The sequence below is a fragment of the Myxine glutinosa genome, chromosome 5 (assembly GCF_964187855.1).
Source record: "Myxine glutinosa chromosome 5, kmMyxGlut1.1, whole genome shotgun sequence".
NCBI lineage: Eukaryota > Metazoa > Chordata > Myxini > Myxiniformes > Myxinidae > Myxine > Myxine glutinosa.
Window position 1 is genome coordinate 190,116,795 of NC_136265.1, and position 24,518 is coordinate 190,141,312.

General features: G+C 44.1%; 2 protein-coding genes across 2 annotated transcripts in view; both read right to left on the reverse strand.

Annotated features, from left to right (window-relative positions):
• LOC144892179 (uncharacterized) overlaps positions 1-12,421 on the reverse strand; it is a 65,273-nt gene extending 52,852 nt beyond the window's left edge. Inside the window, exons 1-3 of the mRNA XM_078777442.1 lie at positions 12,411-12,421; positions 7,637-7,960; positions 4,135-4,153 (exon numbers count right to left, since the gene is read on the reverse strand). Of these exons, the coding sequence (XP_078633568.1) occupies positions 4,135-4,153; positions 7,637-7,960; positions 12,411-12,421 (354 nt within the window). The remainder of the gene's footprint in view (positions 1-4,134; positions 4,154-7,636; positions 7,961-12,410) is intronic.
• Positions 12,422-12,527: 106 nt separating this feature from the next.
• LOC144892180 (uncharacterized) overlaps positions 12,528-24,518 on the reverse strand; it is a 54,459-nt gene continuing 42,468 nt past the window's right edge. Inside the window, exon 2 of the mRNA XM_078777443.1 lies at positions 12,528-12,812. Within this exon, the coding sequence (XP_078633569.1) occupies positions 12,528-12,812 (285 nt within the window). The remainder of the gene's footprint in view (positions 12,813-24,518) is intronic.

Below are 24,518 nucleotides of genomic sequence, written 5' to 3' on the forward strand. Positions count from 1 at the left end.
GATGCTGAAAGAAGTCTCGAAGAACCCCAGAATGTCATCACGGGACCTACAGGTAGCTCTTGCCACTGTTGATGTCAAAGTGCACGAGTCTACCATTAGAAAGAGGCTGCACAAATTTGATCTCCATGGGAGGTGTGCCTGGAGGAAACCTTTGCTGTCCAGAAAGAACATCAGGGAAAGACTAAGGTTTGCCAATGAACACCTGGGCAAGGACCAGCACTTCTGGAACAATGTGCTCTGGACAGATGAGTCAAAGGTAGAGCTATTTGGCCACAGTACCAGAAGACACGTTTGGCGAAAACCAAAGACAGCATTTGACCACAAGAACCTGATACCAACTGTAAAGCATGGTGGTGGAAATATTATGGTTTGGGGCTGCTTTGCTGCATCAGGGCCTGGGCAGCTCACCATCGTAGAATGCACTATGAATTCTTCATTGTACCAGAGGGTGCTTGAGTATAATGTGAGGCCATCTGTCGGAAAGTTGAAGCTCAACTGAAGGTGGACCTTGCAACATGACAATGACCCTAAACATACCAGTAAATCCATCAAGGAATGGCTGAAAAGAAAGAAATGGAGGGTTCTGGAATGGCCAAGTCAAAGCCCGGGTCTAAATCCCATCGAGATGTTGTGGGAGGATTTGAAACGAGCTGTGCATGCAAGAAACCCCTCAAACATCGCACAGCTGAAAAAATTCTGCATGGAGGAGTGGGCAAAAATTTCTCCCATTCGATGTCAGAGACTGGTACACAGTTATACGAAATGCCTACTTGAGGTTGTTTCTGCAAAAGGGGGCAATACCACCTATTAGATCCAAGGGTGTACTTACTTTTTCCACATGCGAAATTTGCATTTATGTTTATTTAAATTATACAATGGACTACATATCTGTATGTTGAAATATGTTGAAAAAGTCAAAACTTTACATGGGGTGTACTTACTTTTTCACGTGACTGTATAAAGCCCAGACAATGGGCCCACATACACAAACAGGGAGATGGAGGAAGAGGAGTTCATTCGCAAAGCGCGCCTGCTTCGGTCGCTCTGGGAACAGCTCACCTGGTGTGGCCCCCTGGCGGTCACAGCACGTGTCCCGGCGAAGGCAGGCAGGTGGGAAAATCCTCGCGGCGCGTATATCCCCAAAGGCAGGCAGAAGGAAAATACGTGCGTCTGTGGCCCGGTGCGGGTCGTCTTTACAGCGCGATTAATACTGTGCGGAGTACGGGGAGCAGGGCAAAGTTCGTATACACAGAGTTATTCAGTTCCTCCGACATGACTCGACACAACGCAATCTCACGCGCATCTTCTCACAACTCCGATTCGTAACTCTTCTCACCCGAACTGCTCTGACTCTCAACTCATAACTCAGCGTGTCTCCTCTGTGGTCTGACGTGGGGGGGCTCTGGGCACAGGGTTATATCGGCCCGCCCTAGCCCGCATCAAATGTTCCAAACCCCGCCTCTTGCACCAGTGGTGAGCCACTCCCCTCGAGCCCTGATTGGCGGCTCGTTCTTACCGGTCACTCCCACTCCTCCTGCCCCGCCTTCCTTCGGCCTCGGTCGACTTGTTCAGGCCTGCCTCATGGTATTTTGCGCCAAAACCAAAAGCATCGAAGCATAATAAGGGCACCTAATTTTCACTGGCCTACTCAACGCAAAACTAACACAGGAAAAGGACGACGCTTACATTTACGAAGAAATAACTGAACTATTGCGAGGCTACATGTTGTAGTGTAACTACCTAGGAGGGGAAATTAACCTTTATTATAGAACCACAAAACCGCAGCAATATTTACCGATATGAACAGTGATGTGGCTTTTATTGAAATTATACAAATACTGCTTAGATTTTGAGGAGAATTATGAACCTGCCGCGAATGTGGAAGTGGACAGATGACGGCAATGTGCGGGTTTGATAATATCCAAATACAACCGTCATTTAAAACAGTATCTTGTTAAAGTATCAATTTATGATTGGAATTGAGTGAATACAATTACGATTTTGAATTCGTAATTGTATTCACCCACCCGTACGGAACATCACATCAGAATTTCAACATTTGTTTGTCACGAATGTTGTTAAAAGTTTTTTTAAATTTTTTTAATGTTATTTAATTTGTGATTGGAGTTATGTTGTTTGGAATGAAAAAAGAGATATTGAGTTCAAGTGAATGAGGACATGCCGTGATGGTTTCTACTTTCTAAACATGAAATTCGCGGATCGCCAAATGCAGATTCGCCACGGACCCACGATCAATGTTTCTATACGTGAACGCACCCGTTTGTTTGTGAACGGGTCCGTTTTTCATGGAAGTCCTTCACAAACTTACTGTCCATGTCTGATGTGTGACTAAAGGTGCTACAGAGATCTTTGAGAGATCTCGCGAGATCTTGGAGACGGTGGCAGAGGTTTTCGGCGGGCCACACGGTCTCCACGTTTTTCAAAGTTAAGTCTGTTCACAATTGTATTTTGTCGAAACTGTATTTATCGTTCGGTGTGTGAACTTATAGTGTCCCCCTTGGAAGTTTCTCGGTGTTTATCTTTCATAAATTAATCGTTTGTTTGCCGCGTCACGAGCAAGGCCTTGCAGCCTCAGGCTTCCCCCGTCGAAGGTTGTTCCTTCCTTCGCTGTTTTGCTAGCTTTTTTGATTTCCCCTTCTCCACCAAGCTTCACCAAACATCTACTATTTGTCTAACGTTGTAACCCCCACACCCCCCCCCAAAAACAAACAAAAAACAAACCAAAAAAACTTTTATTTCCCTTTCTCCTCGTGTGCTTTTGCCTCTGCCCACGTGCGCTGTCTCGCCCCGCCCCCATTTTCCCCTTGCCTTCCACCTTTTGCCCTGTTCAAGTGACTCGTGGTCGTCGCTCTAGGCTTCCTCTCCCCATTGGTATTTTTGTGAATATAAGATTGTTCTTCACAGTTCTGTTTAAATATGTTTCAACTATCCCCTTCAGTGTTTTATTCAGTGGTTTATTCCAACACGCTGTTTTTCTTCTTCTTTAAAAGGCTCCTTTCAATTTCCTCTTCAACTCATTCCATTTCAAAAAAATATTCAATCTCTTATGATTCCAAATCACTCCATGCTCTAAATTCTCATTCATTCCATCCCTCCTCCATCGTTCTTAAACGAATCGCTAACTTGAAAATCACAACAAACCCAATTTGTTATATATGTTCATCTTTCATTAATCATCCACTTTCTAAACTCCCCCCTTGCCCCTCCCCTTCAAATCTCCCCCCCAAACCATCCCTCCCAAATTCTCCCTCCTCCCACCTCCTTCTCAAAGCTGCCTCCTCCCCACTTCCTCTCCCTCCTATGTTATACCTCCACCTCCCCCAACCTTCTACTTTCCTCTGCCCCTCCTCAAACAAACTCTCACTGTGCCTCATTCCATCACCATCAAACCTTTCGTCCTCCTCATCCTTCCCTTTCTTGTAACTCTTCTGTGATCTCTGACACACTATCAACTGCTCTTCCTACATCCCCCTCTCACCCTTCATCTGACCCTACCCCTCCCCTCCCCTGTCCTGCACCCGATGCTCCCCCTCTCTCCTCACTAACGGTATGGACCTCAAACATCCGGGGCCTTCGCTCAAACCTGATTGATCTCTCCATTCAGGTTGCTTCTGAAAATCCAGACTTGATCTGCTTAACAGAAACTTTCCTCCTTCAAGATGTCTCTGATTCCTTAATATCTCTTCCTGGTTACTCCCTCCTCCGGTACGATAGACCTGATCCTCGTCCTGGTGGTGGGGTGGCTATCTTTATCAAAAACTCTCTTCCTCACTCTTTCTGCACTGCCCTCTCTCCATCCCACCCACAGGAGTACCTCTGGCTATGGCTTCCCACCTTTTGTTCATATGTGTTCTGTACCGTCCTCCAAACAGTGATGACTCCATTTACATTTCTCTGTCAGACAACATGGACCAACTTCTATCAACTCATCCAAACTCTCTCTTCCTCATATGTGGCGACTTCAACTGTCATCATGCCAGCTGGCTGGGTGTGGGTTCATCTCTCAACAGCCATGGCACCTCAGCAAAGGACTTCTGCGACTAATTGGGACTGACACAATCTGTCAATTTCCCGACCCGGATCTCAGTCAATGGAGTATCTTCTCTTCTGGACTTGGTTATGACTAACTTCCCTGCAAATGTCTGCTGCTCTTCTTCTGCTCCAATCGGTTCTTCTGATCATGTGCTTGTTAAAGTGGACATCTCACTGGCCATTCTCAGAGAGCCTCCTCAGCGCCGACGAGTCTGGCATTTCACTCAGGCCGACTGGCACGGTCTGCAAGCAGCCATCAATCAACTGGACTGGTCTCCCATCTCTAATGCCTCTGACATCAATTCTTCCTGGGAATTCTTCCAAAGCAAACTGCTCTCTCTCATGCACAGATTTATCCCACCTCGTCTTCAGTTGTCTTACCCTTCCTCCCGTCCATGGTACACTGAATCTTGTGGTGAGGCAGTTGCCCTGAAACAACTTGCCTTTGCGTCTTGGAAGGCAAATCCAACTGAAGGCAATCTCAGTTCCTTCCACCAAGCTCAAAACAAGTGTGTTTCTACCCTCAGGAGTGCCAGGAAGCACTATCTCTCCACACTCAAGATTGAACTCTCAAACCTGTCTCCTTCCTCCAAATCCTGGTGGCGTCTGGTCAAATCCGTTTCTGGTGTTTGCTCCCCCTCCATCCCCTCCCTTACCTCAAATGACTACACAGTTGACACCGCACGTGACAAAGCCGAATGCCTCAACTCTGTGTTTGCCTCAAAATCTTGTGTCCCAAACCCATCTCTCTCTGTTCCCACCTTTCCCAGTCGAACCCAACTGCTCCTGGACTCTGTGTCCTTCTCTCCTGACAGGGTGGAGAAGTTTTTATCAAACCTCGACTCTGATTCTGCAACTGGACCAGATGGCATCAGCCTTCGATATGGTCTGGCACCCAGCTCTGCTCACCAAACTCACCTCCTATGGTATTCAGGGAAATCTCCACTCATGGCTTGCGGATTTCCTCTCTGGTCATAGGCAACGTGTGGCCCTGAATGGATTTCTCTCATCTTCCCTTCCTGTTCTGGCTGGAGTTCCCCAAGGTAGTGTTCTGGGCCCTGTGCTATTTCTGGTCTTCATCAATGACCTCTCCGACTCTCTGGAAAATCCTCTCTATCTCTTTGCTGATGACTCCACTACCTGCCGCTCCATTCCTCATCCCTCAGATCGGCAGTCTGCAGCCTCCTCACTCTCTGCAGACCTGGACAAAATCACAGACTGGTCAAACAAGTGGAACATGTCTTTCAATCCTGACAAATCTCACACTCTTACAATGTCTCTCCGAAAGGACAGACTGGACAACCCTCCCATCTACTTTCTCAACAATCCTCTCCAAGAAGTTCTGTCGCTCAAGCTTTTGGGTCTCACTATCTGCCATGATCTTTCTTGGGAAAACCACATTTCAAAGCTGGCCTCCAAAGCCAGTCGCCGACTGGGCATCCTCCGTTGTGCGAAGTCCTTCCTTGGCACACCTGAGCTCCTCACCACTTACAAGGCTTTCATCCGCAGCTCAATAAAATACTGTTCCCCCCTCTGGGCTGGTGCTCCTGCCTCACACCTTGCTCGGCTTCACGCTGTTGAGGCCAAAGCTTTCAGAATCATTGGAATCTCCTGCGATGTAGTCAACTCCGAGGGCCTTTCACTCACTCACCGCAGGCAGGTTGGTGGTCTTTCTGTCTTCTACCGACTCCTCTCCGGCCTTGCTCCCCCAGCTCTCTCTGTGCTCTGTCCCCCCAATATTCCTTCAGGTCGCACAAGATCTGCCTGCAACCCTCTTATGGTTAAACTGCCAAAGTCTAGGCTCTCTGCTCACCTTCACTCTTTCATTCCTCTTTTCTCCTGCCTATGGAACAAACTCCCACACTCTTTTCAATCCCACTCCTCCCTCCGGGTCTTTAAAACAGCTGTTCACCACCATCTCTTATCTTCCCCCATCGAAAACCTTGATCTTTTCTACCCCCGGTAATTCACCCCAGAGTCCTTGCAGTGTTCATATGTTTTATTCCTCTCCCACCTCCCCCCCAAGTCCTCCCGATGTCCCTGCTCTCAAATGTTGTGTTTGTGTCCTTCCCCCTCTCTCCCCATCTTGTCTGCCGCTCCCCTTGTTTTTTGTGTTTTGTGTGTCGGTTTGTCTTTTTGTGCGATTAATGTTAGCTCTTTCACGAGCCTCGATCTTGTATACAAAAAAAAACAGGAATGTGGAATTTATTGGTTTCATGCTTTAGCATTCGCCGTTTCTGCATTGTCTGTTTGCTTCTGGCCTCTCACTCGTGCATAGCACGGGTACCTCACCAGTAATAATAATGTAGTTTTTCAAATATCATTTTTGTTGATTTTGTGAGTTCATTTTGAGAGGAATTGTGGAAAATTAAAATAAAGAAATTCCATATCGACCGACTCTTTTATTTTCAATCATAAATACAACAGGGGGGTTACGACTTCCTTTCATACACACTTTGCATACATTGCTTTGCATTAATGTTTGTACTTTAAATAACTTGTACATAATGTGCATAAGGCCAGATTTAAAAAAAGAGTTGGTGATCGTCCTTTTTTCTCAAAAGTTCGGGTAGGGAGGGAGGTTTTTTTTTTGTTTTTTTTCCCCCTACTTTCCATTGAGTTTTGTTGACATGGAAAAATATGAAATAAACTCCTTTCTCCTCAAAATGATTTAATTTCTTCATTCATCTCACAGATTTACAGACATTGCCCAAATCTCTATGAAACACAGTGTTTGTGTGATTTTGGATGATGTTGAACGTCCAAGCTGAGCTTGGTAGTGAAAGGGCAAGACACCTGTGCATGTATATCCACCATGACATCGGAAAAACAGATAAACACCATGCCCTTGGCACCTTGAAACTATCGAGCATGTTGAACAAGGTTTCTGCCACGCTTTGGTACTGGCTTTGCAGTACAAATGTTACAATGAGGGTATTGCCCTGCCTTTTCAACCAAATTCTCCTCAGTACCACAGTGGATGCAGAGCATTTCATCGCCAGCAGAGTCGTACGCTAGTTATATAGGGGAAGCACAGTTCAGATTGGCACGAACATAAAGATCAGCGAGTCTGGTATCCTGTTCAGGATCGTCATCACCATTGTTGTTGATCTCCGTGAACACACTTCCACAGCTGTAGAGAATGGTGTCCATAGCAGCACGAATCAATAGATTTCAGCGGGAAAAATCTCACACAATAGCCGCCATGAATGGCTAACGTAAAATGGGTGAAGTTGCCCGAGGCACTTGCGACGCTCTGCGCAGCATGCACCGCGCAGCACGCACTGCGCAGGCGGTGCAGAACGGCGCCAAATTTGACTGTGAAAAGATCGTTTTTTAATGATTTTTTCAAAATAAAAAATAAAAAAAAGTTTCGGGTCGGGTGTGTTTCGTAGGGTCGGGCGGGGACGATCACCAACTCTTTTTTCTTAATCTGGCCTAATCCCATGGGAATAATGCGATTCCCTGATAATTTGTAGGAGCTGTTTGGGAATAAGTTAACTCTTGATCAGAGCAATGGAGCTCGTACAGATTTTGACAAGACAAGGGACAGGAAGAGCCCAGCTGGTTTTGGTACAGCCACAGTTCAGTGAGTTTGGTTAGTTTATCAAACACTCCACGAGGAAGAGACTTCAGCTGGTTTTGGTCCAGATCCAGACGTGTGAGTTGTGTTAGTTTATCAAACACTCCACGAGGAAGAGACTTCAGCTGGTTATAGTCCAGTTCCAGACGTGTGAGTTGTGTTAGTTTATCAAACACTCCACTAGGAAGAGACTTCAGCTGGTTTTGCTCCAGATCCAGACGTGTGAGTTGTGTTAGTTTATCAAACACTCCACGAGGAAGAGACTTCAGCTGGTTATAGTCCAGTTCCAGACGTGTGAGTTGTGTTAGTTTATCAAACACTCCACTAGGAAGAGACTTCAGCTGGTTTTGGTCCAGATCCAGGATTGTTAGTTTGGTAACCTCAAAATTTTACAGCAAAATATATCTGAAGTACATCCGGTAATGACATTAAATTATTTACTCTCAGTGATTATTTGTTTTTATATTTGGAGATTATTTGGCTTTTGTAGTTTTCAAGGATTTTGATAATCTTGCTATAATTCACCAAATATCTATCTGTCCGTCTGATCCCAGGTACCGCAAAAACGGCTGAACCGATCGCAACGATATTTTGGGGGGGGGGGGGGGGGGAGGGTAATCCTGGGACACCCTGGAGTAAAATAGGCTGTATTGTTTTCCAATTTTCCAGTTTTTCCAAACACAATGGAAAAATATTTACCGATATGAAGTGATGTGGCTTTTTTTGAAATTCTTCAAATACTGCTTAGATTTTGATGAGAATTATGAACCTGCCGCGAATGTGGAAGTGGACAGATGACGGCAATGTGCGGGTTTGATAATATCCAAACACAACCGTCATTTAAAACAGTATTTTGTTAAAGTATCAATTGATGATTGGAATTGAGTGAAAACAATTACGATTTTGAATTCGTAATTGTATTCACCCACCCGTACGGAACTTCACATCAGGATTTATACATTTGTTTATGTCACGAATGTTGTTAAAAGTTTATTTTTTTATATTAATGCTATTTAATTTGTGATTGGAGTTATGTTGTTTGGAATGAAAAAAGAGATATCGAGTTCAAGTGAATGAGGACATGCCGTGATGGTTTCTACTTTCTAAACGTGAAACTTGCGGATCGCCATATGCAGATTCGCCACGGACGGCAATGAATAAAAGAGCGCGCACAGTTGTAAGGACGAAGGACGGGAACAGTGGTGAGTTTGAGGTGAAGGTGGGAGTGCATCAGGGGTCGGTACTAAGTCCACTACTATTTGTAGCTGTGATGGATGTGCTGGCTCTGAACGTAAAGGAGGGTTTACTGTGGGAGTTGTTGTATGCAGATGATCTGGTGTTGATTGCAGAAAGTATGGATGGACTGAAGGAGAAGATGAACAAGTGGAAGTAATATATGGAGACAAAAGGTCTGAAGGTGAATATCGGAAAATCGAAGGTGATGGCAAGTGGTAAAGCATGTGGTCAGGTGGAAAGAACTGTGAAGTGGCCGTGTGCTGTGTGCAGGAAGGGTGTCGGAGTGAATTCCATTCAATGTACAATGTGCGCTGAGTGGGTTCATCAAAAATGTAGTAGTTTGAGAGGGTCATTAACCAGTGTGGCAGCTACATTCAAGTGTTCGGTGTGCAAAGAGGGAGCTGCAGATGGAGGAAGTGTTGAGTTGGATGTTGGAGACGGCGTGAAGCTGGAAGGTGTGAAAACATTTTGTTACCTAGGAGACATGCTAAATGGAGAAGGTGGATCAGACTCGGCAACGGTTGCTGGAGTGAGGTGTGCATGGAAGAAGTTTCGGGAACTGACTGGCATGCTGACGAGGAGGGTAGTGTCGTTGAAGCTGAAGGGAAAGGTGTATGCTGCACGTGTGAGAAGTGTTATGATTTATGGGAGCGAGACATGGGTAATGAACGTAGAGCAGCAACGAAGGCTGGAAAGGGTGGAAATGCAAATGGTTCGGTGGATGTGTGGAGTATCGTTGAGAGAGAGGAAGACAAATGATGAATTGCGTATGATGATGGGAATAGAGCCTGTGATTGATGCTGTGAAGAGGAACAGGTTGAGATGGTTTGGTCATGTGTTGAGGAAGGATGAAAGTGACTGGTTGAGAAGAGTGATGGAAATGAAGGTAGAAGGAAGTAGAGGACGGGGAAGACCGAGAAAGACTTGGCTGAAGATGGTGGAAGAAGAAATGCAGGCAAGGGGGTTAACAAGGAGAGATGCAGAAAATAGGGCAAGATGGAGAAGATTGTCATGGGGACCGCAAGGCTAACCCCCGCTCTAGCAGGGAAAATGGCCTTAAAATGCTTGTTGTTGTTGTTGTTTTGATTATTTGTTTGTATACTGAAACGCAAAAGAAACTTACCACCTTTGAAACCTTTAAATATCAACAATAACACTGCGTGTAGTAAATGTGTGAACTTATTTGTGGACAATAGTGTCCTCACTGTCAGACAAAACGGTCACAGATGGTCACTTGAACCTTCAATGGTCACTTCATAGCACAGCTGTTGAACAGCCGTTTTGACTGTCAGTGATTAGCCAAGGGGTATGGGATGATTTTAATGATCTGCACGTGATGTCTTGATATTGGCTTTAAAAAGGCCAGTGCAAAATCGGCATTTCAATCAACATGCCACGATTGTCAAGGGATCAACGGCAGCGTGCCCTGGGCATGCTGCAAGGCGGACTGAGCTACCGTTAGGTGGCACGTCGCCTTGGCTGTTCACACCAGACGATATCGGCCCTGGTGGACAGAGACACGCTCCACAACTCTGCAGATGACAGACCTCGATCAGGGAGGCCAAGAGTCACCACTGCAAGGCAGGACAGGCAGATGGTCCGAAGTCACCTGCGGGATCGATTCCGTCCAGCATCCCGCACTGCGGCAGAAACTCCGGGGCGTGCAAACCCACGGATCTCCAATGATACTGCACGAAGACGACTGCATGACTATGGTCTGACTGCCAGAAGACCATACAGAGGCCCCGTGATGACGGCTGCCCATCGCCGCAACCGACAGAGATGGTGCCAGCAGCATCAGCGGTGGACCTTGGCGCAGTGGAACGAGGTCGCTTTCAGCGATGAGTCAAGGTTCTGTGTGGACAGTCCTGATGGGCGTGAGCGTGTCTGGAGAAGAACTGGCGAGCGATATGCCGATTGTTGCGTGCGTCCAGCCAACAGGTGGGGTGGCCCAAGTGTGATGGTGTGGGCCGTCATATCAGGCCGGTACAGGACGCCACTGGTGGTTGTGGATGGGAATCTTAATGCCCAGCGGTATGTGGATAACATCCTGCGACCTCATCTGCTGCCATTCCTGCTAGACCACCCAGAACTGAGAACCTTTCAGCATGACGACGCTCGTCCCCATGCTGCTCGCTTTACCACTGCATTTCTCCAAGGCGAGAACATCAACACCATGCAGTGGCCTGCGCTCTCCCCTGACCTGAATCCCATAGAGCACCTGTGGGATGAGCTTGGGAGACGCGTAGTTGGCAGGGCCAGGACACGAGCAGAGCTGCTTCAGACATTGAGGACTGAGTGGGACAGAATCCAGCAGCATTCCATCCAAAGACTGGTAGGCAGTATACGCTGACGATGCACTGCCTGTATCCAAAACAATGGTGGCCACACACGCTATTGAAAGGGGACTGACATTGCACCCTGTGCTGTTCTGTACTGTAGAACAAACTGATGAAATGGTGTATCTTGGTCAAAAACTTGACATGTCATCAATAAAATGCCAATATTTCAATTAGCAATTGTTGGTTTGTTTTATTCTGAACTGTTACAATTTAGGACTGTCCACACAGAACCTTGACTCATCGCTGAAAGCGACCTTGTTCCACTGCGCCAAGGTCCACCGCTGATGCTGCTGGCACCATCTCTGTCGGTTGCGGCGATGGGCAGCCGTCATCACGGGGCCTCTGTATGGTCTTCTGGCAGTCAGACCATAGTCATGCAGTCGTCTTCGTGCAGTATCATTGGAGATCCGTGGGTTTGCATGCCCCGGAGTTGCTGCCGCAGTGTGGGATGCTGGACGGAATCGATCCCGCAGGTGACTTCGGACCATCTGCCTGTCCTGCCTTGCAGTGGTGACTCTTGGCCTCCCTGATCGAGGTCTGTCATCTGCAGAGTTGTGGAGGGTGTCTCTGTCCACCAGGCCCGATATTGTCTGGTGTGAACAGCCAAGGCGACGTGCCACCTCACGGTAGCTCAGTCCACCTTGCAGCATGCCCAGGGCACGCTGCCGTTGATCCCTTGACAATCGTGGCATGTTGATTGAAATGCCCATTTTGCACTGGCCTTTTTAAAGCCAATATCAAGACATCACGTGCAGCTCATTGAAATCATCCCATACCCCTTGGCTAATCACTGACAGTCAAAACGGCTGTTCAACAGCTGTGCTATGAAGTGACCATTGAAGGTTCAAGTGGCCATCCGTGACCGTTTTGTCTGACAGTAAGGACACTATTGTCCACAAATAAGTTCACACATTTACTACACGCAGTGTTATTGTTGATATTTAAAGGTTTCAAAGGTGGTAAGTTTCTTTTGCGTTTCAGTATATATTTGGGGATTATTTGGCTTTTGTAGTTGTTCTGATTTTGATAATAATAATAATGTTGTAGTTTGTCAAATATTGTTGTTGATTTTGTGAGTTGATTTTGAGAGGAATTGTGGAAAATTAAAAGAAAGAAATTCCATATCAACCGTTTATTTTTAACTATGAATACCACAGGGGGGGGGGGGGGTGGGGGGAGTTTCCTTTCATGCACACTTTGCATACATTGCTTTACATTAATGTTTATATTTTTAATAACTTGTACATAATGTGCATAATCCCTCTGGAATAATGAGACTCCATGATAGTTTGTAGGAGCTGTTTGGGAATAAGTTAACTCTTGATCAGAGCAATGGAGCTCGTACAGATTTTGACAAGAGAAGGGACAGGAAGAGACTTCAGCTGGTTGGTGCGCAGATTTAGATGTGTTAGTCTGGTAAGTTTATCAAACACTCCACTGGGTAAAGACTTCAGCTGGTTGTTGCGCAGAACCAGCGCTGTTAGTTTGGTTAGTTTATCAAACACTCGGTTAGGGAGAGATTGAAGCTTGTTTTGTTGCAGATTCAGATATGCGAGTTGTGTAAGTTCATCAAACACTCCACTAGGAAGAGACTGGAGCTTGTTGCTTTGCAGATACAGGATTGTAAGTTTGGTAAAATCAAAATCAAACTCCAAATTATATCTGAATTACATCCGGTAATTATATTAAATTATTTACTTTCAGTGATTATTTGTTTTTATATTTGGGGATTATTTGGCTTTTGTAGTTGTTCTGATTTTGATAATGATGATGTAGTAGTTTTTAAAATATTATTGTTGTTGATTTTGTATGTTTTGTGAATCCAGAGGCTCAGATAATAATCATTGCTGGGACAACTGCAGTCCCATTGGTTGTTATAAAGCCAGGTGTACTGCAGGCTGGTCATGTGACAAGGTCTGTTGTGCACCAAGTAGTGGTACCACCCATTTATTATCTTGAAATTTTATAGCTGGCCCATGAAATTCCTATGGCAGGACATGTGGGAATCAGGAAAATTCAGGTTAGGATCATGGCGCAATTTTATTGGCCGAAATTGCATCAGGACATCGTGGCGCACTGTTAGACCTGTCATACCTGTCAAATGATAGGGAAGCCACAGCCATCGATTAAACCAGCTCCCCTTATAACCATGCCTGTTTCTAATGAGCCAGGGTGCACATCATTTGCTTCACATGATGTTGATGTTGGGAATGCTCGACCAATTAAGCAACACCCATATTGTCTAAATCCTGACAAGTTAGCTAAGGTTCACGAAGAGGTACTATATATGCGAGAGCATGACATCCTCAAACCCAGTCAGAGCAGCAGGAGTTCGCCCATTGTACTCATACCCAAACCCGATGGTTCCACAAGATTATATATGGACTATCGGGAGGTGAATGCGGTAACCCGCAGTCCCGCACCGATTTGGATCCCATCCTGGGAATGGAAGATTGCATAGACATGGTAGGTAAGGCTGCTTATGTTAGCAAAATAGCCTTGCTTAAAGGTTATGTGATGCACATGTGTATTAGCCCTGCTGCCTGTAAATGTCACAACGAGATGTGGCTGTTTGTTTACTGCACTGCATTATGCTGTGCTGAGACTAACAATTGTGTACCTGCCTTTGTAAAAGAAAACTTTGCTTGGGGTAAAATTTTCTTCTTTTAGAGGGGTGGGGCGGGGGGGGGGGGGAGGGAGGGGGTGTTACGGTCTGTGACTTCTTCTTCACCACTCACCCTCATTTCCCCCCCCCCCCCCCCCTTCCCCCTCCACCTCACCCCTGGGTTTGACTCGTTATGGTTGCGACCTCTTTTCCTCGCTGATGCTTCTTCTTCCTCCCCCTCCCCCACTGAGTTTGACTTATGTGGTTCAGCCCATGAGTGATTGGGTATGGGGCAGGAGAGAGACAGGAAGCTGATGCAGATGATGAGGGTGTGGCTGTTTTGAGGAGTGCTTTGGACTTTTGACTCAGAAAGCTGCAATGAGGGGATTTCCCAGGTAAGAGACTTCGTCGGCGAAGAAAAGACCGTAGTGAACACACATTCATGTTAAACGATTGGCCTTTAACACCTCCCCTTGCAGACATCAGTACAAACACACAAACAGACATTGTTTTTTACGTGGTAGATTGTTGCATGTCATCAGCTGTTCTACGTTGTATATCATGGAATGTTTAATCATATTGATGTAGCCCTCCGGTGGTCTCAGTTACCTGGTTTGAATCCAGGGAGTCGTCTCAATTTGACGATGAGGTCAACTGTCTTTGAAGACCTTTTTCCCCCTGCTGGATCTCCCATCCAAATTTCGTGCTGCTCTGCAGATTGGGGACACCAAATCGGTTTATAGAGAGACAGAGGGAATCACGAGAGAGAAATACCATGCGGTGTCTGGCGAGACACCGCTGCAGGATGGCCAAGATCCGGTCCCGGCTGCTCTGTCAGTTAATGTGCTGCTGTGTCCCATTGATCTGGCCTTGAAAGGAGTGGAGAGGGTATGGCTGTAGTATGGTTCGAGTGAACCAAGCGCACACCAGTTCGCACCAAGCTGATTCGGCTTCTCCTCTGGCTTCCGTCCACACTACACCATTTTATCCCCTTGGGCCCATATTTAATCAACGACATGCCATGACCCTCCCCTCTCACTCAACATTGGCCCACGGTCTAGTCTGCGGACGGGGCAAACTCGTCTGTGACCCTTGAGCTGCCGTTGCCTCTGTTGGTGTTAACACCAAGTTTCAATTTCCCACCCATCAGGTGCTCATGGCCCATCGAACACTTCAAAAGAACATAGAGACAGATTTACAAATGTGAGAACATTAAAATTCGTGTCAAAATGGTTGAGATTTTTAGACACAGACACTGGGAGAGGGAGACAATTTCTAACCATTACATAAGTGATGCATTTCTAATATCATAAGTAATTAAGTCACGTTTACGTTATTGCATTTAATCCTGGATACATTTACACGATATTCTGCATTATTAACCCTCCAAGGCATTTCCACAACAATATATATATCGATATATATCAACTAAAGAAGCTATATCTGCACCAAAACCAGCTCCAGTCTCTCCCTCGTGGAGTGTTCGATAAACTAACCAGTCTCACATTACTGCATCTGGGGACAAACAAGCTCCAGTCTCTCCCTCATGGAGTGTTTGATAAACTAACCAGTCTCACATATCTGAATCTGGAGACAAACAAGCTCCAGTCTCTCCCTCATGGAGTGTTTGATAAACTAACCAGTCTCACATATCTGCATCTGGCGCCAAACAAGCTCCAGTCTCTCCCTCATGGAGTGTTTGATAAACTCACTAAACTCACTACTTTGGTTCTGCATACCAACCAGCTGAAATATGTTCCTGTCCCTTCTCATGACAAAGTGTGATTAACATTTTTTCCTTATTTTTGTGAAATAATTTAAACTAATAGGAAATGAATATTTAACTAATCAGTATTGCTTATAAAATTACTTTATTTGTTGATTAAATTTCAAAAAATCCTCATTAAAATAAACAGATACATATTTCAGCAACACGTATATGGTTGTTAACAATTCGTGTACTTTAACTTTATTACTTTATATTTTTATAAAACATGTTTATTTATAAATGCTATTTCATCATATCAGATTGTTTATTAAATTTACTTTAGTTCTTCACCAATCCCTACAATAACGTTTTATAAGTGAAACATGAGACAAGTGTGAAAGGTCATGGGATATACATAGAAGTAGAGAATGAAAATATAATGCTCAGAGTGACGTTCAAAGGATGAAAGGTGAAATAAAAGAATATTAATTGTTTTTGTCCAATAATATAATTTTTAGACTATAATTGAGTTTTGTAAATATATCAGTTTCATTTATATGGTAAATTAACACCACATTTCGGGAAACAATACCTTCACACATCTAATATAGAAAGAAGAAAGTTTGTGTGTTTGTTTATGCATTCAGATCCTGCAGGAACGAGTGCAACCAAACTTTGCACAGCCTCCTCTTTCAGCCAGAGGAAGGTCAAGGGCTGTTCGGATAAAAAGTAAAATTGAATTACTTTTTTTATGACATAGTTGGCCTTCAGGCCTCTGTCGGGTATTATGCTAATACACAGCCTGTGTTTTTTTATTTTTTCCTGGGAGCAATCGAGTAATATGTTTTGTGAAGATCGTATGTTGAGGTTCTATCGAGTGATTTTTTTTCAGCAACACGTATTTAATTGTCAGTGTTTCACATGCACCTATTCTTAAAAAGATTGCTTTACACAGGTTTGTTATAAACACTTCCATGTTCAGACCTCGAGCGAGTATGTTCTTATACCCTGCCTGGGTTCTTCCCAGGAATGATCGAGCAATATGTTTTGTCATTGTCATGCAGGAAATATTTAAATACATGTTTCATTGAATTTCCTGGTCAACACCAGGTACTTCAGCTAGTTCTTAATAAAAAAGGAACTTTTGTTTGTATCCAAGCTATATAACCACAATGTATATTATGTATATTACATTTTCATTAAATTCTAAAGTATATTAAATTTAAATGTATTAGGGCATGCCCGTACTATATATATATCTAAAATTATATCCCCCCCCCTCTATTTACATGAAATGGTTTGGTCCAAAGCGAACGGCTTGCGAGTACGGTGACAATCCCCCCCCTCTATTTACATGAAATGGTTTGGTCCAAAGCGAACGGCTTGCGGAGTTTGGTAAAGAAATCGCCATCGCGTGCACAAACGCGCAGGAAAGCGAATGAATCGCAAATTAATTTTAATTAGTTTTAAAACATAGTTTAACGGCAACATAGTTTTCCAACGTGAAATAAATGAATACGCTCTCAAATGTGCCGTCCGAGGCAGAGTCTGTTCGCCACGTTCGGCACACGTGATAGCTCGCTGCTCTCTGATTGGTTGAATCGTTTTTTGGACATAGCTCGGTAACTACTTCTCCGATTAATATGAAACCTTGAAAAGGCACATCCTCGGGTCCCCAGCAATATACCTGGCAAGTTTAAAGTATATCGGACCGGTAGTTGTCGAGAAACAGCGGTCACAGACAAACATACAAACATACACACAGAGATTAGTGGAATTATAGATATATAATAGATATACAATGTATATTAAATTTCTAAAGGGAACGACGTCAACACATAGTTTTCCAATGAACCGGTATTTGTTCATTTGTCCAACCAAAAAGGAACATTTCTTGTGTGTCGTATTACAACAGTCGGCTGGTCGATCACGGGGTTGGACACCGCTAATCACGTGGCTCAGGCTGTTGCAACGATCCGCCATTTTAGAGTAAATGGATTGACACCAGCTCCGTTGTGCTTTGCTTTTATTACTCTCTCTCAGAGCCCAGTGAAAGATGGCAACAAATACACACATACACACACACTCATACACAAGCATACACATATACACTCATACACACACACACACACACACATACATGCACCCACACACACATACATGCACCCACACACACACACACACACACACACACACACACACACACACACAGACAGACAGACATACACACACAGACAGACATAGACACACACACATGCACACACACACACACACACACACACACACACACACACACACACACACACACACTTGCCTTTTCTTTTAACTACTGTAAGAATCTCATTCCAAATCCCTCTCGAACGTCCCTCATAACTACAAGTCAAACCACATCAAAATGTTTGTATTGTTGCACCGTACGCAGTCTATGATAGGACATCCGATCCTCCCTATCAGTACAATTACCACAACAAAAGAAATGCCCAAAAATTCACCATTTTATCAAATGCACTTACAATGATGCAGTCCACGTGTAATTTTCCTTGCTTGTACTCCAAGATGGCGGACAGCAAATGTGATGACGTCAATTGCACATGCACCCTCTATTGAAATGTGAGTTATCAAAACAACATCCTGTTTGTTATTTACACACAAGTTTGTTATTTAAATTCTCGCTTACCTGCCCAGTGAGGATCAGGATGTCACCAGCTTTTTAGAAGGGGGTTCAAATTCTAAACTGAGGCTGTGCTGCAGGTTGGAGACATATTGCCGACAAGATGGTGGAAATAACCACGTAGTGGAGAGAAGGCCCCGAGAGCACAATGTGTATGCCTTGCTCGCAGATTTCGCCGGTAATCAGATGTATTCTCCTGTTTTTCACTGTCAAAGTTCTCAAGTATTATTTTATCCTTTTACGACACTGAAATATTTTTCTGAAGATTCATTTATAAGGAGAAAATGGAGATTTTATTCATCAGGCTTGGGAGCCACACACAAGTCCTTAAATAGCCACATGCGGCTCCGGAGTCACAGGTTGCTGACCTCCGGACAAGGAGAAGGTTACAAATTGTATTACTGGGTCACAGGTTGCCGACCTCCGGACAAGGAGAAGGTTACAAATTGTATTACTGGGTCACAGGTTGCTGACCTCTGGACTGGGAGAAGGTTACAAATTGTATTACTGGGTCACAGGTTGCTGACCTCCGGACGAGGAGAAGGTTACAAATTGTATTACTGGGTCACAGGTTGCTGACCTCCGGATGAGGAGAAGGTTACAAATTGTATTACTGGGTCACAGGTTTCTGACCTCTGGACGAGGAGAAGGTTACAAATTGTATTACTGGGTCACAGGTTGCTGACCTCCGGATGAGGAGAAGGTTACAAATTGTATTACTGGGTCACAGGTTGCTGACCTCTGGACGAGGAGAAGGTTACAAATTGTATTACTGGGTCACAGGTTGCTGACCTCTGGACTGGGAGAAGGTTACAAATGGTATTGCTGGGTCACAGGTTGCTGACCTCTGGACGAGGAGAAGGTTACAAATTGTATTACTGGGTCACAGGTTGCTGACCTCCAGACCTCTTCTATCTAAATTTTTATGAGTATGCCTTAGAACATCTCTCAATAACTCATTATGCTTAATGCTTATTCTCATTAACCCATTTAAAACCACGGAAGTAATGCTTCCGAAATTGCCCACCCATAAAGTTTATTAGCATCAAAATACATAAGATATGATGAATCTTTTTCCTTATCATAATCTGGAAGATATTTATTATTTGCTTTAGCATACCTCTTACTACATACTTGTGATATACCACCCCTCTTTGCTTTCTCAATCATCAATAACATATCAACATCAATGAACAAATCCAACGGCTGTTTTGTCATCTTCAACATATCAGACCAAGCTAAACCAGGTGCTGTGAAATAATTTACAGGATCGAGACCATATGATTCTTTATTATGGCAAACATCTCTGAATGTCTCGAATACATCAGCTAATAGTAATACATCAGTTTTTTCATTAAGATCATGATATTCACCCATATTAAATATGTTGAATTTATCCCATACTTCCTGTGTTCTTTTATACACTTCGACTTGTTAAGTTTATAATAGAAATTTTCTTTTGATGGAAGTTTTGCATCATTAAACTTTTCAAATGAACTCATAAAATCATAAGGATAAATACCCTTCTTATTTAACAAGTTGATATCTTCAAAGTGACTTGAAAGAATCGGAAATGACCATGTTTGATACTAAAGAAGCTAGAGGACTTGTCATGAATTTATATGAATCAAGAAATCTAATATTTGTTCTGGGATTTGTATTTATATTTTTCTGAATGAAATGTAGTTTTGATCTGTCTTTGGAATCGCTGAAATATCACCGGGTGTTTTGCTGAGTTGTTTCATGAATAAATGGGTGTCATAATGTGAGTTGTTATGAAGGAGTACGGGTATAAATGATGGTGTTTTATAATTTAGACTCATGAGCTGCTCCTCTGAACTTTCCTGATATGTGGCAATGATCTCTGACCTTTTTATTTTCAATATTCTCTGAACATATATGACAAGTATTACTATTTTTATAATCTTCTTCTTCTTCATTAGGTAGCGACATTTCTTTATTTGTTTTATACATTATATTAACAAGTCTTACACAATCATCCTCAAGTCTCTTAACAAATTCCTCAGCTGCATCTTCTCCTCTGTAAAGTTCTAACTTGTTATACTCTTCACCAACCGATGATTTAACATAAAAACAAAATCCACAAGGAACATGTTTCTGATACTTTTTGATATCTTCAACTGATTCCAATATACAGACTTGGCATTTAATATGGAATATTTTTTTTGTGGGGGTGAACTTACTTTTCAAGATGACTTAGAACCAAAAGTTCATTGGAATTATGTTGAAATTATTCTAGATTTTGTTAATGTGACCTTTAAAAGAAACAAAAACCACATTTGACATTTCGCAGCAAATAAATTGATCCTTAAAAGTGATGTAAACTGATATCGAACTCAATTCACGGACAGTACTGTGTTAAACTTCTGTACGTTTTCCAGAAGTATCTCTTTATTTTGCACATTAGCCAAAAAAAAATTCAACAAAAACAAAAGCTAAATTATGACTGGGATTACGGACAGTAAAATTACAGTTCAGTACTTCGTGTAACCCTCACGAGCATTCAGGAGAGCACGTACACGTCGAGGCATGCTGTTCACGAGATTTGCCAAGGTTTGGACAGGAATCGCTTGCCATGCAGTGACAATAGTCTGCTGCAATTCACGCACAGAGGTAGGCTGCTGGTCCAAGTTGTCGATTTGACGCGTTAATTCTGCCCACAAGTTCTCTATCAGATTCATATCCGGGGACATGGCAGGCCACTCCATATGCTCTGCACCACGGTCAGCAAGAAAGTGTTGGATCATGTGAGCACGATGAGGCCGTGCATTGTCATCTTGGAAGACAACGTTTCCTCGAAATGCTGCACGAGCAAATGGAAGCAATGTTTCTTCCAGAATGACCCTGTACTTGAACTGGTTCAGGTTTCCATTCAGAACAACCAGGTCAGTTTTGCCCCCTGCATGGAAAGCAGCCCAAACGGTCACCCCACCACCTCCAGCTTGGACTCTTGGCACGATACAATCTTCGTTGTGGGCTTCATGCACTTGTCTGCGCACTCGGACGTGGCCATCTTGACGATAGACCAGAAATCTAGACTTGTCACTGAAGGTCACGTGATTCTAGTGTCCTGGCTGCCATTGACGGTGCTCTCTGGCCCACTGCAATCGGCGCTGGCTGCGTTGGCTGGTCAGGCGTGGCATTCTCAGGGGACGCCTGACACGATAACCTGCTTGAACCAGTCGTTGGTTGACTAGCCTTCTGGATACAGGCACATTTCTCAGTTGCTGCCACTCAGCCCTAAGCCGATTAACTGACTTGGTACGGCCATTGCAGACTAACCGGTGCAGCTGGCGATCATCTCTCCTTGTGGTTCTGCGTGGACGTCCTGGCCTCGGTATTGGAGTAGGGGCACCCCTCTGAGCATTTCGTTTCAGGATCTTTGACACCTGACCTTGAGTGATGCCATACTGCCGAGCAATAGCACGCTGTTTCATGCCAGAATTTTGTGAAGCCACCACTCCATGACAAACAGCATTGTCAAGTTGACGGACCATTTCCAGAGGAAGCGGCAATAACTTTTGTAGACGTGCAGCAGTTGTTTTCCACTAATACAGAACGCAACAACCCTTATATACCTGATTGTGAAGCCAATCGTCAAATGTACCTGTCCTTACATTTTGTCACGCCACCTGTGATATAATCCTGTTATTGACTTCTTGCTGCGAAAGACAATCAGTGACATGGTTCTTTCAACAAAGACATCACCGAAGGGTAAAAGAAACTCACCAGATTGATATACTGAGTTCAGAAAGTAAACCCAAGTCAAGAAAAAAAAAAAATTCCATATTAAATGCCAAGTCTGTATATAAATCAAACTTTGTAAAAATAAATAAATAAATAAATAAACTCTTACCTCCATTGATAGGAGGTTTGAATCCAGTTCATCAATTTGAAGGTTGAGTTCCATAAGGTAGTTTGACCCCAAGGGAGGCCAAAGTTATCCCACTCCAGCTCAGCACAGCAGTCCATTCTCAAGAGAAGCAGGAAGTTGTTTAAATTTATCCTGTGCTTCAACCCTTTATATAAGACTGGTGGGTGTGGTTTCCTTTTGAAATTCCCTGGGAAATTCCCAGCCTTGTGGGACAGAACATAACAGGAAATGATGTAATAGTGGGCGGGGCTTAGGAGGGGGTCAGATGAGATCATTAAGACAACAACAACAACAACAGGCATTTTAAAGGCCATTTTCCCTGCAAGAGCGGGGGTTAGCCTTGCGGTCCCCAAGACAATCATCTCCATTTTGCCCTATTTTCTGCATCTCCCCTTGTTAACCCCCTTGCCCGCATTTCTTCTTCCACCATATTTAGCCAAATCTTTCTCGGTCTTCCCCGTCCTCTACTTCCTTCCACATTCATTTCCATCACTCTTCTCAACCAGTCACTTTCATCCTTCCTCAACACATGACCAAACCATCTCAAACTGTTTCTCTTCACAGCATCCATCACAGGCTCTATTCCCATTATCTTTTGCAATTCATCATTTGGCTTCCTCTCTCTCAACGATACTCCACACATCCACCGAACCATTCGCATTTCCACCCTTTCCAGCCTTCTTTGCTGCTCTACATTCATTACCCACGTCTCGCTCCCATAAATCGTAACACTTCTCACACATGCAGCATACACCTTTCCCTTCAGCTTCAACGACACTCCCTTCCTCGTCAGCATGCCACTCAGTTCCCGAAACGTCTTCCATGCACATCTCACTCCAGCAACCGTTGCCGAGTCTGATCCACCTTCTCCATTCAGCATGTCTCCTAGGTAACAAAATGTTTTCACACCTTCCAGCTTCACGCCGTCTCCAAGATCCAACTCAACATTTCCTCCGTCTGCAGCTCCCTCTGTGCACACCTTACACTTGAATGTTGCTGCCACACTGGTTAATGACCCTCTCAAACCACTACATTTTTGATGAACCCACTCAGCGCACATTGTACAAGGAATTGAGTTCACTCTGACACCCTGCGGCTTTTCTGTGCATGCGCAAGATTGGAGGTCTCGTCTCTTCAAAGCTGTCCATGCGCGCTCGCTTTCGAAGTTAAGTAACTTTTCACAATTGTGTTTTTGTCGAAACTGTATCTTTCTCTCGGTGTATGTAACTATTGGTGTCTTTAATAGTATTCTTGGTGTTGGTTTTTCATACCCCAACTTGGTGTTGGTATGTAACTATTGGCGAGACTTCCCTTGATTAAGGGAAGTCTCGCGAGATCACGGCGAGGTCACGTCTTTTCGAAGCTGCTCCATGCGCTCACGCTTTCGAAGCTAAGTGATATTTCTCAATCGTGTTTTTGTCGAGACTGTATCTATCCTTCGGTGTATGTACCTATAGCGTATCTTTTGGAAAATTTTCGGTGCTAATTTTTCGTACATGTATACACAATCGTCGGTTAATGGTATCGAGTATTCTGCGGCCTAGTACTCGTAGGCTTGGACTACCGTACCGTCTCCGACCTTGTGGTTTGTTTTTCTCTCAGCGATTTAATTATTTTCGTTCACTGTTTCGTCCCAGTCGTTCACCCCGTACCTCCTTGTTTAATATCTGTACTCACAAAAAACAAAAAAACAAACAAAAAAAAACCCCCAAAAAAACTATTTCCTTCCCAGGTCTTATTCGTTTATTTGTTCTTTTTGTTCGTTCGTTCTTCGTTCGCGATCACGCGGTTAGAAATGTATAATCTCTCCCCTGAACAACTATTTTCTCTCATATATTATAACACCCTTTTCTTCTTTTCCTACAAAAGGATGCTTTCGTCTTGCTCATCAAATCTATTCATTCCAAAAAATATATATAATACCATCTCTTACAGTTCCTCCTTTCTACATTCCCTAAACTATCCAGAACTCCATCCCTCCTCCAGTGTCCTCAAACGTATTTTTGACTCGAAGGTCTCAAACTCATTTTGCAAAAAATGTTCGTTTCCCATGATTCGTACACTTTCCAAAATCCAATCTCACCCCTCCCCTCCAAATCCTCCCCATCACCCATCCCTTTCAAATCTCCCCCCTTGCCCCTTCCCTCCCCTCCCTCCTAAACTCCCCCCACACCCCTCCCCTCCGAGACTCTCCCTCGCTCCTCCCCTCCTAGACTCCCCTCTCACCCCTCCTCCTCAAAGCATCCTCCCTGCTTCTTCCTCCTTCCAACTTTCACCTTCATCTCCCCAAACCTTCTGCCTTGCTCTTCCCCCTCCTCAAATAACACCTCACTGTGCCTCACCCAATCTCCATCAAACCTTTTGTCTGCCCCATTCTTCCCTTTCTCCAAGCTGTTCTGAAATCTCTGACACACCTTCAACAGCT